General features: G+C 40.0%; 1 protein-coding gene across 1 annotated transcript in view; it reads right to left on the bottom strand.

The window, feature by feature from the left end:
- Positions 1–2455: 2455 nt before the first annotated feature.
- The window catches only part of LOC121512255, a 29534-nt gene continuing 15692 nt past the window's right edge, over positions 2456–16297 (bottom strand). The window contains exons 3-6 of the mRNA XM_041791426.1: positions 8066–8186; positions 5992–6133; positions 4232–4348; positions 2456–2629 (exon numbers count right to left, since the gene is read on the bottom strand). Of these exons, the coding sequence (XP_041647360.1) occupies positions 2456–2629; positions 4232–4348; positions 5992–6133; positions 8066–8186 (554 nt within the window). The remainder of the gene's footprint in view (positions 2630–4231; positions 4349–5991; positions 6134–8065; positions 8187–16297) is intronic.

Here is a 16297-nt window from a genome sequence, read left to right as displayed (position 1 = left end):
CTGCAGCCTTGTTCTCCTTAAATAATGCTGATTGGTTACACCTGTTTTCAGTGCAAGATAGATTTGCCTGATGACAGACATGGATTCTTTGCCAGTCCATCTGCTTGATGCAGGATTAAAGTAAAAAAGCATAACATGTATTATCTTAATTCTTGTAGAGCATTGTGGATAAATGAATATATATATATATATATATATATATATATATATATATATATATATATATATATATATATATGCTTAGACATATGTGTGTTCTGTGTATCCTCAGCATGTTTCAGACAGGTCCTCTCTTTGGTTGACAGCTCTACTGAGACATTTAGAGCAGCTGGGAAAATGTAATGAGCTGAAGTGTCACAATATCTCACATCGCTCTTCTCGCCCTCAGTGCTGACAGGATGACTCTTCCCACTGCTGCTGTATGGGTTGTGTATTTTTATGAATTCATCTCCAGTGGTTTTTATATTTTGTTTGTGTGTGTGTATGTGTGTTTTTGGGGTGGCCAGGGTCAGCGAAGCTGAACCAGCTGCCACAGTGTCACCACTATCACTGCCTTACTCTCACACCCCATTTAGACAAGCATGAACACACTTGCTCTGATTTACCATGCCTCAATGTGTACTAGAAATGATCTGACATCCTGTGGCTGAGACTGCACATGGAGGTGGTCTGAGATGCCTTTATCTAGACTGAATGGGTTAACCAAAACCCATACTGGCACACATTAAAGACCACCCCACCAACTGACATGATGTGCATGCCAGCTCGTCCTGATGAGAATTACAACTCTTTTTAGAGATTCAAATTATTTAGCTTGGCTTTCAACAGCTTTCAACAGCAACAAAAATGCAGAAAACCACCTCTCAAATGGTAGCTGGTACTCATTGTTCACATAAGGAGCCAGGCTTTAAGTGTAAGCTTGTCCACAAGGGGCACATCATGACTCCCTATAACTTAAAGTCTTGAACTGAGTTGTCATGCCAATCCAACCAGTATACCAAGACAAGATCCTTTACCCTTTTATTGGTAATGTTAACAATGCGGATGGGGACATTGACTTAACCATTTGGAAACTAAGCCATGATGTGCACAAATGTCAGGTTTCTAGAGAATAAAGTGGAATGAACTGAGACAACTTTAATGGGAAAAGTAATCAAGGAAAACAAAAACTGGCTAAAGTGAATCAAAAGTGCCAAAAAATGTTGGAAAAAGAGGTGAAAGAAATTCAAAGACCGGTAAAATGGGTTGAAAAAGGCAAAAAAGGGGCACATGAAATAGTGGAGTCTTCACAGGAAATAAAAAAATACATTCAGAGAATCATTAACACCTGCAGGCTTTCTCACCTTTTTACCTTCTCTTCATTTCTCCTCCCCTTTTCTCCATTTGCTCACTCCAGTCATTCCCTCTCCATCTTTCTCTCCTCACTGATCTCCATTATTCTCTGTCAATACTCATTTCCAAATCCTTTCACCTCACATTTTTCCCTCTTTCTCTGAGATCTCTAAATGGCAAGTTTATCCTCCGCCTCAGTGGATCTAACAAGGCTTATTCACTTTCTTTTCCCTTTGAGTCAGTAGGGTTTACAGGTGTCCCTTTAGGGCTCCCTTGGTTAGCAGCAGCAGTGTCCCTCAGGGTTCTGTGGGGTTTGGCCTGTTCCTGCACAATTTTATCTGCCTAAGACACCCAGGGATGGATCATTAACACACTTAACCTCAGCTTAAAGGCTATACAAGTCTTACACCAAAAATAGGCTGCTTCTACTGTGACTTTTTTCCTTCTTTCCATCCCAGTGTTCCCCTCAGTTTGCTGACATTTCCCCATCTTTTCTCTATTCTTTCCTTTATCCATCTCCAGGTTTCTTACTTTATGCTTTCTTCCTTCTAGGAACCCCATCCAGACTTTGTTTTGTTCATTTATTTTTTCTCTATTCCTTCCTCTTTACAGTCCATCCTTCCATCCTCACTACTCTGGTCTGCACTTGAGTCACACTCACTAATAACAATAAGTCTTAAAGTAGAGCAGTTCCCAAGGGGTGACTGACAGACTATTTTCTACCTCCTGTAGCTATTTCTAAAACATTTAAAGAGGAAAAAGGGAAATTAAATAGTCTATTTGCTATTTTTTCTTCATTGCCATCAGATTCAATTAATCAGTGTGATGGGAAAGTTCTAGCAGAATCAAAGTTTATAAAGTGTTGATGTTCAGTTAAAAAAAAAAAAGCCATTACATCCATTGTCTTCTGCCTTTCAAGGGTCATGTCACAGCAAGCTCAACAAGTCAAACATTCCTCGACCCAGCAGCATTTTCCTGCTCTTCCTTGGGAATCCAGAGGCATTCCCAAGCCAAGTGGGTAAACAAGTTCTGGGCCAGCCTTGAGGTCTCTTCCCAGTTTAACATGCCTGGAAGACCTGCAAAAGGGTTGTGCACAGGCATCCTGATCAGATGCCTGAACAATTCAACTGGCTCCTTTTGATGCTAAGGAGATAGTGTGAGGAGCTCGGACATCCAAAGGGATTTCAAAGCAGACCTGCTGCTCCTTCACAGCAAAAGGAGCCAGTTGAGACGGTAAAGCCATTTGATCAGGATCCTCCTGGTCACCTCCCTGCGGAGGTCTTCCAGGAGCGTCCAACTGGGAATAAACCCAGAATCCACTGAAAGGATTATATATCCCATCTGGCCTAGAAGAGCCTCAGAATCCCAAAGGAGGAAATGGTAAATATTGCTGGGGAGAGGGACATCTGGGTTGACTTACTTTTCCTGCTGCCAAGGCGAGCCAACCTCGGATAAGCGGAAGAAGATTGTTGGATACCTACTTTTGGGCACCTGAAATGATCACATGTGCATTTCCCAATCAATGTTTCTTTTGGTGGCCGAATGCAGAAAAGCTGATTCAACTGTGATATATATTCCACCCCCTCTCATCTCTTTCATCTTTGCTATAACTGCAGCATAATCAGCTGCTGCTCAATATTTATCAGCTCTGACTCCAATAACTTCTCTATATAAATACAGTGCTCTGCTAATTAAACAGCAGTCGAACATTTGTTGTTATAAGCAATTAACCTTTTTGCCATTGGCAGCGATTCATATCAGAATCATGGGATAAGAAGCTGTTTAACAGCAGGATCAACATCAGACTGTTTAAAAAGGCATTAACACCTTAGGGAAAAAACAGCATATAGACAAACAAATGCAAAAGTGATGAGTAAATACTTTTTCATTAGATGTGATTTCAATTGCTTCAGTCTCATTACATTCAATAACAAACCTGATATCTGATCTACAGACAAACCAAAAATCAACAAACTAAATGTGTGTAATTCATCATTAACATGCATTAGTCACCACTTATTGATCAATGCCAGACTGATGATTGATTTCCTTTGGTTCTAATTTAAAGAAACACTTTTAAATTGCAAAATATGTTCTTTGGTGTTTTAAATACAAATGATTATTGATAATCAGGCCCAAGACAACATGTCTTACTTGACCCTTGACCCCTGATCCTTCACCTCCTCAGTACTAATGACCCCATTTGAGTCTGTTCTCTTTGTACACATGAAAATGTTTGAAACAGAGCTTGGGAATAAAAGGATTGCGGAAATAATCACTCAGAGTGTATGTGTATAAAAATAGTTGATAGTTAATTTTTAAACTGATTGTATTTGAATGAGCATTACATAATATCTTAAAAGCAGAAAAGACCTGAGATCACTCTGAGGTCTTGCAAACAGAATGTAGATTTTAGTTCTGCTTTTCTGCTTGAACAGATCCTCAACTCTTCACTGAGCTCAGGCCTTCTTTTTAGGCCCTTGTGTCCTTACTTGCCATCTAACACACACAGGTGCACACATATCACCTTAAACAATGCAGGGCCATTTGTCAAAGCTATATTCTCCCATCACACAGCTGAGTGGAAAGATGAGTGTCCTACCTCTCATGGGGCAGAAGGTGAAAACACACAGTTAAGCACACATTCACCATCTTCTGTCACAAAAGGCTGACCTGAGCACATAAAGATTTCCCATCCACTCTGAGACAATTTAAAACTACAGGACCTGACAGCCTGTTTTCCCTTTGGATGAAGAAAATCTTCAAGTAAGGAAAGTAAAACCACACTGAGTTCACTGCTCAGCCATTTGGTAAATGTTCAGCCTACATATGCTGCTATGACTCTGCATCTGTCTGCAGCTGTGACCTCTGAGGTCTCTCTGACCTGGTGGTGACTCACCGATCTCACAGCTCTCTCCAGAGAAGCCCTGAGGACAGGAGCAGCTATAACCGTCACCTTCCTGCAGGCAGCGTCCTCTATGGAGGCACGGGTTGGTCTGGCAGGGATCATTATCAGCTATAGAGAAAGACAGAGTCAGAGGAAGCACAAGGATTCACTTTTAAATTTGAATTTATTATAAATTTTTTTTACAGAAGAAGACCGTTTGAGTAGCCTTGAATGTTTGTGTCTGTGACAAGCAGTAAGCCAGGGTAATACCCTTGCTATGTTGTTTTTGAGCCTGTCCTCTTCCTGCTCTCTGACAGAGTTAAATACTAGAGTTGGCAGACAGAACATGGACTCGTCCCTGTCTCAATGACTTTGTACAAGAGGGAAGACTGGCTGTTGATGCATCCATTGCCCAAACTACCTGTATTTTCTGTCTTTACAGTTTATGGTGTATTAAAAATATTAAAAGGTTAGGCATTTGATGCAAAATGACTCCTTCCTCCTCCTCAAACAAGCCTGTGATGCAATATTCAACTGATGTGTGTGCATAAATAAAAAAGATGCTCTGATCACAAGAACCTTGCATGTTCAGTTCTCAGGACGTTGTAGTTCATTTCTAAATCTGTGTGTTTTAAAGCTTCATTTCTCACAGTGAGTTGTTTTCAACTGAAATGACTTTTTCAAATTTAAAAAAAAAAAAAAAAAATCCAAACAAAACTGGGGACTTTATAAAGAACATGGGGGAAATAATGTACAGTACCTGAGCTTTAGTGAAGTGTTAAGTGTTTAGAGCTAGTATTTTTAGCTGCTTCTCTGCCAATAATCAGAGCCACAGCTCACTCATTTGAATTTCCTCATATCATTACTGTAAGTAATCATTTAAAAGACATCTTTAAGCAGTCTCAGCTGAGGTAGTTGAGATGCAAATTACTTTTATTGAAAGTTAACAGCTGTGTTTTTGTTTATTGTGAGGTAAATTTCACAAATCTATCAGCCTCAGTGGCCTGCACGTCATTTAAAGTATCACAGCAGAAAGATCTGTACCAGAAAACAGTAAATTTAATCACCAGATTGTGTCTCTGCTCTGGCACAGAGCCAGGCAGCTGCGGTCAGATCAGAAGCATTTTTTATAATCTGAGAGAATCGTATTTCTCGGAAGTGGCTGTGGCTTCAGCTCATTCAACAGACATGGCCACATCATCTTAACACAGTGGCCATTGTACAACAAACCGAAAATACAGTTTATTTATCACTTTACAGGGACAAAATTAATCAAATTAATAACAGACTTTATAATAAATTGCTTACATTTAAACACATTTATACCAGTACTATGAGAAGGACTGCAGATGGATTTATAATGTGGTGATAAAACAGTCTGAAACTATCTGCCTCTGAATGCTGTGAAAACTTTAATACGCCTCTGAGACAGCAAGTTTTATACTTAATTGAAAATATTTAACTTTTGCATATTTTTGTAGATACAGACAGGCACTGGAGGAGGAGAGGCAGAGGGCAGAATTACCACCATGATTTAATCTAAGACTGTTTTGACATTTAAATGGATAAAATAATAAAGACTAAGAGCAAAAGAACTTTTAGGCACATTTTCTCATCAGATTTGCAAAGCTGCTATGGTTGGTTCTACATCAGAGTGGAATTGATCGACATACATTTTTTAAATTTTTCTTTGGATTGATAGAAATTAATATTGGTTTTGGACAGAACTAGTATTACCTGATTCCACTTATACGTATTCATGAACCACTGACGCAGCAGTGGGAGTAATTGGGGTTGGGTGTCTTGCTCAAGGACGCATTGACATGTGACTGTAGGAAGTGGGGATCATGACCCACTCTGCCTTGTGAGCTGCAGTTGCCTTTACAGCTGCTGCTGTCGGTTGCAGGTATCAAACTTCAAAAGAGGAGAACAGTTTTACCTGAGCTGCAATTCACTTTCAGTAACACTGACACCCGCTATGACAGGATCATGCAGGGTCTGTATATGTCACTGAGAAAAATGCAGAACCCCAGAAGACTCAATCAAAGCACTTGTCTGTCACAAAAAAAAAAAGAAAAATACTCCTTTATATGATGTTTATTTGACCTCCCCCATAGATGGGATGTTGAGCTATCTATGGTGCCAGTTTTGCCTCACAAATGCACTTCAACTAAACCTGCATGGTATTGTAAAAATCTATTGCATGGCACAAGTAATACCTCTCAAGTCCGATTTGTCATCCACCACTTCTTTTGAGTGATCCTCTCTAAGCAAAAGACAAGCCTAAGATGATCTGTCTTTCATCCAGTCCTTCTGATGAATTTAGGTCCTCATAAACAAGTTGATCATCACTTGGGCACGTATACTGAAGAAGGAACCTAATTTATGGCCCGTTTTTGCTTTTTAAAGAAGATTTTACACAGATTTTACAATGCTGGGGTATAATTTAATGTTTGGAAGATGAATGATGGAGACTGAGAGAATAATTTCATAATAATCACTTATATAGTTTATATGCAAAGCAGATGTGAGGATTTTCATCCTTTGTTTAAAAAAAGGGACCATATGGAACTGTCTAGACTGACTGACTTGTATTATACAAATCTGATAAGACTTTAGCCCTGGCCACAGTCTGTCAGGCCATTCAATACACTGCATCCTCTCCATGGTAATAACCAGACTCACTCAATGACGACGAAGCAGAATGCTCTGCAGAACACGAAGTACATTTCTCCACAAAGTCTGGGAATACACCTATTTATTTGCATGTCTGGATGTTTTTCTGACACTGACTTGCTGCATGTTGATGATATATCGTAACACCATCATGTTTAAAATCCTGGGAAATAAGGATTCAGAACTGTAGCTGCTTTTGCTACAGTGTGCAGGGGAGATAAAAATGCAGAAGAGTGAGTCTCTGAAAGGAGAAAACCATTAGCGGCAGACTCATTTCTTAAATCAACAGCAGGAGGAAAAAAACAGCACTTTATGTGATGTGAAATCATTACTTGAAGGTTAATGACACACTGATGGAGAGCAAAATTTAAATGTTAAGGCATGCAGGACACATAAAATAAACACACAGCATGTGGTCAATGTGAGCAACAGGATCAGGGCCGATAAATGTCTGACTAAAGAGGAGAGGAAGAAGAAAGTGAAGGGCATAGACAGGTCGAGCCATTATTCAGTCCCTCTGCCTAACTACTTATCCAGAGTCCACAAGTTCTTTTTTGCAAGTCCAACTCAAGTCACAAGTCTCCAATGGTTGCAAGTGTTCTATGATCTGCCTCTAACCACTGCATCTTTATATCTAACAAATTCAAATCATGTATTGTGTTGTCATCACCAGCACAGGTGGGGTAGCCATTGTTGTGATTGTCAGAGACTGGCTGGCTGGCTGCAGCATGCACAAGTGTATGTTTACATATGAAGGCTGATAGGGGAAAAGAGTGACATGGTAAGTCACTGACGTGTCTGACTTTAGTGCAATTCATGGATTTGAGTCCCAGTCTCTGTAATTATCCATTAAAGTTGAAATCACAAGCAGACAAACTACTTTTCCTATATATGCCGGATGTATAAGGGCAATTAATCTTTTTTAAATATCATTAAAAACAGATCTGGGGAAGACAATTTCTGCTGCACTCAAGGTTCCCAAGATCACAGTGGCCTCTGTGATTCTAAAATGGAAACATATGGCACAACAGGACTCTTCCAAGAGCTGGTCGCCTGGTTAAACTGAGCAATCAGGGGAGAAGAGCCTTAGTAAAAGGGTGACCAATAATCTGATTGTCACTTTGACTGAACTCCAGAGATCCTGTGTATTGAAGAAAACCAGCCCTTCACAAATCTGGGTTTAGGTGGCTAGACAGACGCCTCTTCTCAGTGCGAAACACAGCAGCATCATGCTGTGGGGGTGTGTTTTTCAGTAGCAGGGACTGGGGGACTGGTAAGGGTTGAGGAAAAGCTGAATGGAGCAAATTACAGAGAAATCCTCACTAAAAACTTGCTCTGCACAGCTTAGGATCTAAGATTAGGCTGAAGGTCCACCTTCCAACATGATAATGACCCTGAGCACATAGCCAAGACAATACAGGAGGGGCCCGGTCCGAGCCCTGATTTGAACCCTATCAAATATCTCTGGAGAGATCTGAATGGCTGTCTGATGGTCCCCATCCAACCTGACTGAGCTGGAGAACATGTGCAAAGAACAACGGCAGAAAAATCCTTTGGTACAGGTGTGCAAATTGTGTTGTGTTGTGTTGTGTTCAGAAATAATGGAGGCTGTTTTTTTTCTGCAAAGGTGCTTCTACTAAGTAAAGAGTAAATAATCTGAATGCAAATGTCAGTGTTATATTATTTTTTAAATTACATTTACAAATTTCAAAAATTCTGTTTGACTTTGTCTTTAAGGGGCACTGAGTGTAGATTAATGAGAGAAAAAAAGGAATTTAACAATGTAGACAGATGTTGAGATTTACAGCATTTTAAGGTTCTTCTTCCCATTTAATGTTGTCGGAGCTGTACTGACCAATCACACATATCTGCAAACATATTGCTAAAAATCCACATTGATCAAACACTTAATTTGAGTTATAAATTTGGACTTTCAATAACCAGATCAATGATAGTGTCATATGCACATACATACAGTGTACTCATTGCCAGTAACTTGTTGCCTCAATATCCATTAAATCTAAATTAATTATAAATGCATTATTGATTTCACACAGAAAAAGCTCCATTTAATACAAGTTAGCTAATTCATGACCACCAGCTTCAGGAGCAAAAACTCTGTAAAATCCATCTGTGGTTCCAACAAGCATGGCCAACAGTACTTTTCTTCACTGCTTACCATAAGACAACAGTCACCGCCAGAACTAGCTTAAAAAAATATGCCTTGCAAAGACTTTGCCTGTCTGCATGAGACAATCCAGCTTAGCCGTTGGCCTCTCCCTTTCAAATGTGTCTTTGGTAGATAACGAACCCACTGACCCAGGGCCTTCTAACAAGCTCGAGGGCTGTTGCAATCACCACATTTCAAATTCTGGCTTGTTAATTTTGTTTTCTAGACATATTTATACCAAGTTTACTTTCTTTCAACAGGGCCTGGGTGCAAAGTCTCATTAGACCCTGTACCCAGTCAAGACTGAGAGAAACACAGACAGCATCAAAGAGTGAATATAGGGTTTTTGATATAACTTAACTTGAACAAAACAGAAATCATTATCCAACTAAACATTGTACTTTACTTATTTGCAATATTTTATCAACAACTTGTCATTATACAGCAGTAGGGCATGTACAAAATGCTTGAAAATCCTGATACACTGCAAGTGGATTTCTAGACAACCTGAAATCATTGAAATGGTGGAACTGGCCTCTATTCAAACATCCAGCCAACAATTGTCTACACTGCTTATTCTGTCCAGGGTTGCTGGAGGCTGAGTGGGCCTGAAAAGCGAACACTAACTTTTTACAAATCCACATCATGATGTTGTTATTTTGGCAAACTTTGGTCTTTTTAACTGAGATTAAACCATGTAGACATACGCTTCATTTTAGACTCAATCTCCTGAAACTGGCTCAAGTAAAGCCAAGTATAACTTACATCCTACCATTGAACTAAGACTCAAAGGATGGATAGATGCTACTCCTGGAAGTTCATGTCCATTCCCAGAGAAATATAAGACTGGGTGTGTTGCGTTGCCATATTTATTTGAACTCCACAGATTGTTATGATGAAAAATGAGTGATGTATTCAAAAGAGTGGACAGCACAAGTGTGCATCTCATTCCATCAGTACTGTGCCTGCTTGGGCTGACAATGTCCACTGAGATCGATCCTCATATTTCCACATGAGGTAGAAACACCACTCTACTCTACTTGGCCAGAAATGCACCCCAAGTCTACATTTTGATGGAGGCACTGCACAAGAGAGAAATTAAAATTGAAGCATCACATATAGACTCTGTCCATACAGAGTGGACTACAGTCTAAGTGCTGATGTCATACACTATATGGGCAAAGGATTTGGCCACACCTGTTTATCTGTGAAATCAGGTGTTTCAATCAGACTCATTGCAACAGGTTTATATAATCAAGCACTAAGCTGTGCAGTTTCTATTTGCAAACATTTGTGATACAAAATGGTTCATTATGGAGAGCTCAGTAACTTCAAGCATGGCATTGTAATGGATTCCACCTTTGTAATTATCCAATTCTTGAAATTTCATCTCTGCTGGATAGCCCACCATCAACTGTGAGTGATATTATAAAATAGAAGGATTTAGGAACAACAGCAACTCAGCCACAAAGTGGAAGACCACGTAAAATCACAGAACGGGGTCAACAACTGTGATGGTGCGCAAAAGTCACCAACACCAACAGCTACATTGAATAGATTTCCATGGCAGAGCAGCTGCATGCGATCCTCACATCACCAAGTCCAGTGCCAAGTGTTGGATGGAGTGGTATAAAGTGGTATAAAGCACACTGACACTGGACTGTAGAGCAGTCAAAAAGATGTTGTGTGGAGTCACATGGGTGAACCTGGGTTTGGCGGATGCAGGGAGAACATAAACTGCTTGACAGCATTGAATTTTGTGGCAACAGTTTGGGAAAGGCCCCACCATGACAGTACACTAGTGCACAAAGCAGGAACTAATTATAAAGACATGGTTTGATGAGTTCGGTGTGGAAGAACTTGACTGGTCCACACAGAGCTCTGACCTTAAATCCACTGAGCACCTTTCGGGTGAACTGGTGGAGATTGCGAGCCAGGCCTTCTTGTCTAACATCAGAGCCTGACCTCATAAATGCTCTACAGAATAAATGGGCACAAATTCCCACAAAAACACTCCAAAATCTTGTTAAAAGCCTTCCACAAGAGACACGTAAGTGATGGACAGAAAGTTAGAGTAGGTGCTATCAGAGCAATTCCCTCTTTAAGTTTATGGTAAGTTGTCACAGGACAAGTTCAATTCCTGCTGTATGTTTGACTTTTTGTGTGAAGTAAAGTTTAAAAAAGTGAAGAAACTTAAGTCTGAAGAAGAGGAGTGAAAAGAAAGGTGACCTGTGCAGCACTTTGTGGGGTTTATGGAGTAGAGGTTCACTGGCTTAAATAAAGATAGGCATATTAGACCTTACATGAGTTCAACTTTCATGACTGAGCAACTCCCAGTGTAGATAACATTGAGCCTTCCTCCCTGACATTGAGTAGATAATGTATCTCTTAAGTCCTGTACAAAATTCCTCTAAATCTGTTCTCCTGTGTGACATTTTGCAGCTCTATGGGGTTATCTTAAATTTCCCTAAGCCTCTAAGAGCAAGATTTCTCAGTGTTGTGGCATATTGGGGAAACTACTCTCCAGCGATGACAGATACATATTCACAGGATTAAGAATGGGTCATGAAAGGAGGACTGAGATGAGAGGAAACCGAACACAATGGTAGCCTGCAGAAAAGGTTGTGCTAACAGAAACACAAAACTGCATGAATAAATGAGTGTGACACACATTTACATAGCTAAACTGCACCACACATGCTTTACATTCACTGTACTACTGGGTATCACCTGGTGTGTTGCTGTGCTCAGACTCACTGAAGCCTGTAATAGCTTTGCTGAGACAGAGATCACACCCCAGCTTGTTCAAGTGTTCATCATCTCTGAGTGTGATAAACCGTCAGCTGTGGGCCCAGCAAGAGCTCCGGTAAAGTTAAATGCATCAGTACTTCACATACGGTACTGAGGCTCACAGAGCAGTTAGAGACATATGGACGGCTGAGCTAAACGGAGAACCATGAGCTTAAATACAGTTAGTGACGCCATTCCTGTGATGGCTTTGTGTGTAATGTGAAATGCCCTTTTAGTCACTTCCATGATGGCTCAAATAAACAACAGATTTATGCTTTTAGAGGTGACAGAGATCAAGAAAGATTAGACATTAGTGTAAAAGCCCCTTCAATTCTGGATGTCAAATCAGGTACAACAACAAATGTGGAGCCAAAACCAAAGGTCATCAAAAGAAAGTTTGTGTGGGATGCCGGTAAACTGTTGGTTGCTTTGCTCTCTGTGTTTGAGTCTGACTTGAGGCTACATACCTGCATGTCACTCCATAAAAAAGGGGGCTGACTGACTCCTTAGATAAATAAATAAATAAATGAATGAATAAACAAATAAATGTGTATACTGTCTATTATGGAAATTTATACCTTCATTGAATAAATGATTGCATAGACAAATCTTACAGCCCATTAGTGGGTGTTGCCATCTTGGCTAGCTACCATCTTTTGCAGTGTCTACTGCTGCCCACTGACTGGGACAGCTACAGATAGATCTGGACTGAATTATGAGTCAGACAATGATAAAGGCACCTTAATCAGCTGATTGTAACTTCAGTGTCAATATTCATCTCTGGAACTTGGAAAAACAAATATGACAGTCTGTCAGATGATTGTGATGAAGTGGTGCATGTGTATTGTAACATTAAAGAGGTAGTGAACACTTTAACATTTTTTTTTCATCTGTACACTAAGGTAATTTACTGAACTATAATAAAACACATCAGTATTGGTGTTACAGTATAACTGAAATTTGCACCAAACTGATTAAAATCTGGATTTTATGTCTTTAAATTAGCTCAAACGAACATCTGCCTTGAAAAATCTTTTCTGAAAAGGTGGGGCTTATGTGACATAGAAACCGACCATCAGTAGGTTTCTACATCACAAACTCTATATAAAAGGTAAAGCGTTACCGCCTCTAGCTGAGTTTACCATTCAGAGACCACTCCCATCCTCTCCTGCACTGCTTCGGCTCTGAGAGCTCCGGCTGTAGTAACGCCACTGCTGGATCAAGAACCCGAACAGGTATCGCTCAGAACCACCACAGTCCGCCGCCACACTATAGCCTTCGTCAGGGGACTCTAGAGGCAAAAACTCCTCCACTTTAAAAGATCACTATGAGGCAGCAGTGTTGTGGGACTCTGTGTCTCTCTCTAATAAGGGGACATCTCTGTCACTCCCACCTCAATTTGAAAACCCCGTCCTTTTCCCCTCCCTCCTCTCAGTACCAAACTGCTCACTTTCTGGGCATTTTTTGAATTACGGAGGTGGGCGGAGTTAGCTCTGAGCCGGGGGTTCACTTACATTTTAATTTGCTGTCTACTAAGCTTTAAAGTGTAACACTTGTAAATAAAGGGATATTTCAGTATTTTTGAATTCGGGTTGTATAAGGTACTTGACCTCCAGTGATTTCAGTGAGCGTTGTACATACATCGTAGCAGATGGGTATAGTTCCTCTATACAATTTAGCAAGTTGGCCCAAAAACAATTCTGGCTAAATTGTATGCTATATTCTAATTCTTTCAGTGTTTTATTTTTCACCCAGAAAGACTCTGTGTTTGGTACTATTTTGCAATGCAAGCTTCAGTCACTGGACTAAACAGGAAACTTCTACAGATGTAGACTCTGTGAAAAGAAAAAGGGAAGAGAAACTTTAGTGGAGACTGGCTGGCAGGGGAGATTCTGGCATACCCTCTGGTATAGATGTGAAAAATGTGAGCCTACGTGCATGAGAGCTACTGTTGTCATTGGTAGGATTAAGTTACAACACTTCTTCAGGGCATTTCTGATCAAGGAAAGCGACTCTCAGACGCCCGCAGCCTGCATCACTCACCATCCAGAGTTCCCTGGCTTACACCAGTGTTTCATGGACCTTCTACAACTTTCTGTTGATAAATCTGAGAAACTGACCCCACACGGAAGAGCAGAAAGAAAATTTGTCATTCAAATAAGATTATGATTGTCGCTTTAATCTTGTAACGGCTAATGATTACACATGTGACAGTTTCCACGATATGTGTAATGTTTTAGATTACCTACTTGTATTCTTTGATGAACCCAGACAGCTGTTAAGATACACTGAGGTGGAAGAGCACATAGCTGGTAGCTGAAGCTCGCATTGTAAAATAGTGCCAAACACAGAGCCTTTCTAGGTGAAAAATAAAATGCGAATTTACCTCAAACTCACTAAATTACGTGGAGAAACTGTACCCATCTGTTAAGTTGTATAGCCTAGCTCCCCCAAGTATGTCCTGTTTGAAGAGGCAACACTCTGAAATCACTGGAGGCTAATGCCACTACTATCGCAAATGTCTTAAACAAACCAACTTAAAAAAATACCAAAATATACCCTTAATCATCACAAACTAGTAGCATCTGCTAATATTTAGAAAAATAATAATATGAATTTTAATTATTTATTTTTATCTTTTATTTTTTTTTTTGCTAAAGCAGTTGAATTGGAATGATTACGGTTATCTCTTACTCAATCATTCCACTACAAACAAGCTTTTTTATAATCATACAGAGATTAACAATAAAAATAAATTCCTCTACCATTTTTCATTCTCTACTGGAGAATTTCTCAGTTCTCTTTGCGGTCCATGAATCTGTGTCCACAGTCATATAGGAGGAATATTCTGTGAACTTCTGATGGGGATTCAGATTGTTTTTAGTGATCACTTATATTGTTACAATGTTAAAATGTAATTTAGCACAAAGCATCATGCATCTGAAAGACTCAATCATCTGACAACTTACAACGCTTCTACACCACAGGTCACATCTGTTCACTCCACATGCACACACTGATGGCAAGGGTTATATAATATATGTATAATAAAAGTATGTGTATCTCTACAGGTTCTCATGAAAGTCCTGTAGAACTAGAAATCCAAGGAACAACGGGCAGTAAAAAAGTCCCCTGTTGCCTATCACAATAATGTCATCCTCTACTGAATAAATATCGGGAAATTCAGAGCACCTGCTGCTCCTGAACATTCCCAACGGTGTAAAAAGCTGCTTGCACCACCCAGTGTCTTTCTACAGAGAGGTTAAATTTGACAGGATGGGCTGCCGTTGGAGCAATTCTTGTACTGCTGTGATTACTGCAGTGAGTCAAAGAAAAGCCACCTCTGAAAAACTAGGATTGATGAGCTCTGCAGGGGAGGGAGCAGCTACTTCTGTCTGTCTGAACACATGCAGAGCGAGCTGTCTGTCAGCAAACACAGCTGTGTGTACATGTGAGGAGGGAGTTTGATGATAAAAGGAGGAAAATATCAAGACTGTTGATTGTGATGCCAAACATTTCACAGATATTCCCTTACAAACATGGGAGAGTGATGAGAGCTGTAATCAACACCAATTTACTCAAACAACACAGGTGAACATGTCGATAAAATGAACTGTTTAAAATTATTTCTTAATACAGTCCTGCTACCAATGCACTGTTCTGTCTTCATGCTTTCATGCCACATGTGTGTGTTGAAGGAATAGAGCCCTGGAACAGCGAGATCAAATTTATTGAAAAGGAAGAAATTCAGTCTAACCAAATGTGCACAGCCAAACATGAAGATGCTTATAGTCAGTTTTAGTGTTGCAGGGTTTTGGTGTCCTTTTACTGCATATTTTATTCAAAACAGTTTTGTACTGGAATTTCCTGATTTTCTGTATTTGTAGGTCAAATGTGACTCTGGTGTAAGATAGAGTATTAACCAAGATAAATAAATATGTATGAGTTTCTGTTGGCCAGTATTTACCCATCTTTGGCTGGTTTCACAGGCAGATATCCAGCAAATAATAGCTGCCAAAATGTCCAGCTGAGAAAACACAGCACATGGCTAATTTAGGTAGTGAATATTCATGACATCAACCAAACCGCATCTCTGGGTAAGTTTAGAGCTACAATAAGCGGTATGGAAGGAGTTTGAGTTTGTCATTTCTGCAGGTAATAAAGAATCTGTAGATAGCTGAGCAGCAAACATCAGTGCAGAGGCTGGTATAAGGACAGGCCTGGGCTGAGCAGAGAATTGTAGTGGACTTTGAGCAAGTAAATTTACCTATGACCAATTCTCAGATGAAATGAAACTTTAATCAACACCAAATCATGTCATGCAAAAAGGCATGGATCATTAGGGCCAAGGCAAGAGAACCATCTCACTTTCCCAAATCTGGGTGTGCATGCTTGGGGTGTCCGAGCAAATCATCATCAGCATTGTGAGAAGAGCCACTGAT

The sequence above is a fragment of the Cheilinus undulatus genome, linkage group 7, assembly GCF_018320785.1.
Source record: "Cheilinus undulatus linkage group 7, ASM1832078v1, whole genome shotgun sequence".
NCBI classification, from domain to species: Eukaryota; Metazoa; Chordata; class Actinopteri; order Labriformes; family Labridae; genus Cheilinus; species Cheilinus undulatus.
The sequence above is the reverse complement of the archived record's forward strand: the minus strand, read 5'-3'. Positions and strand labels throughout refer to the sequence as shown.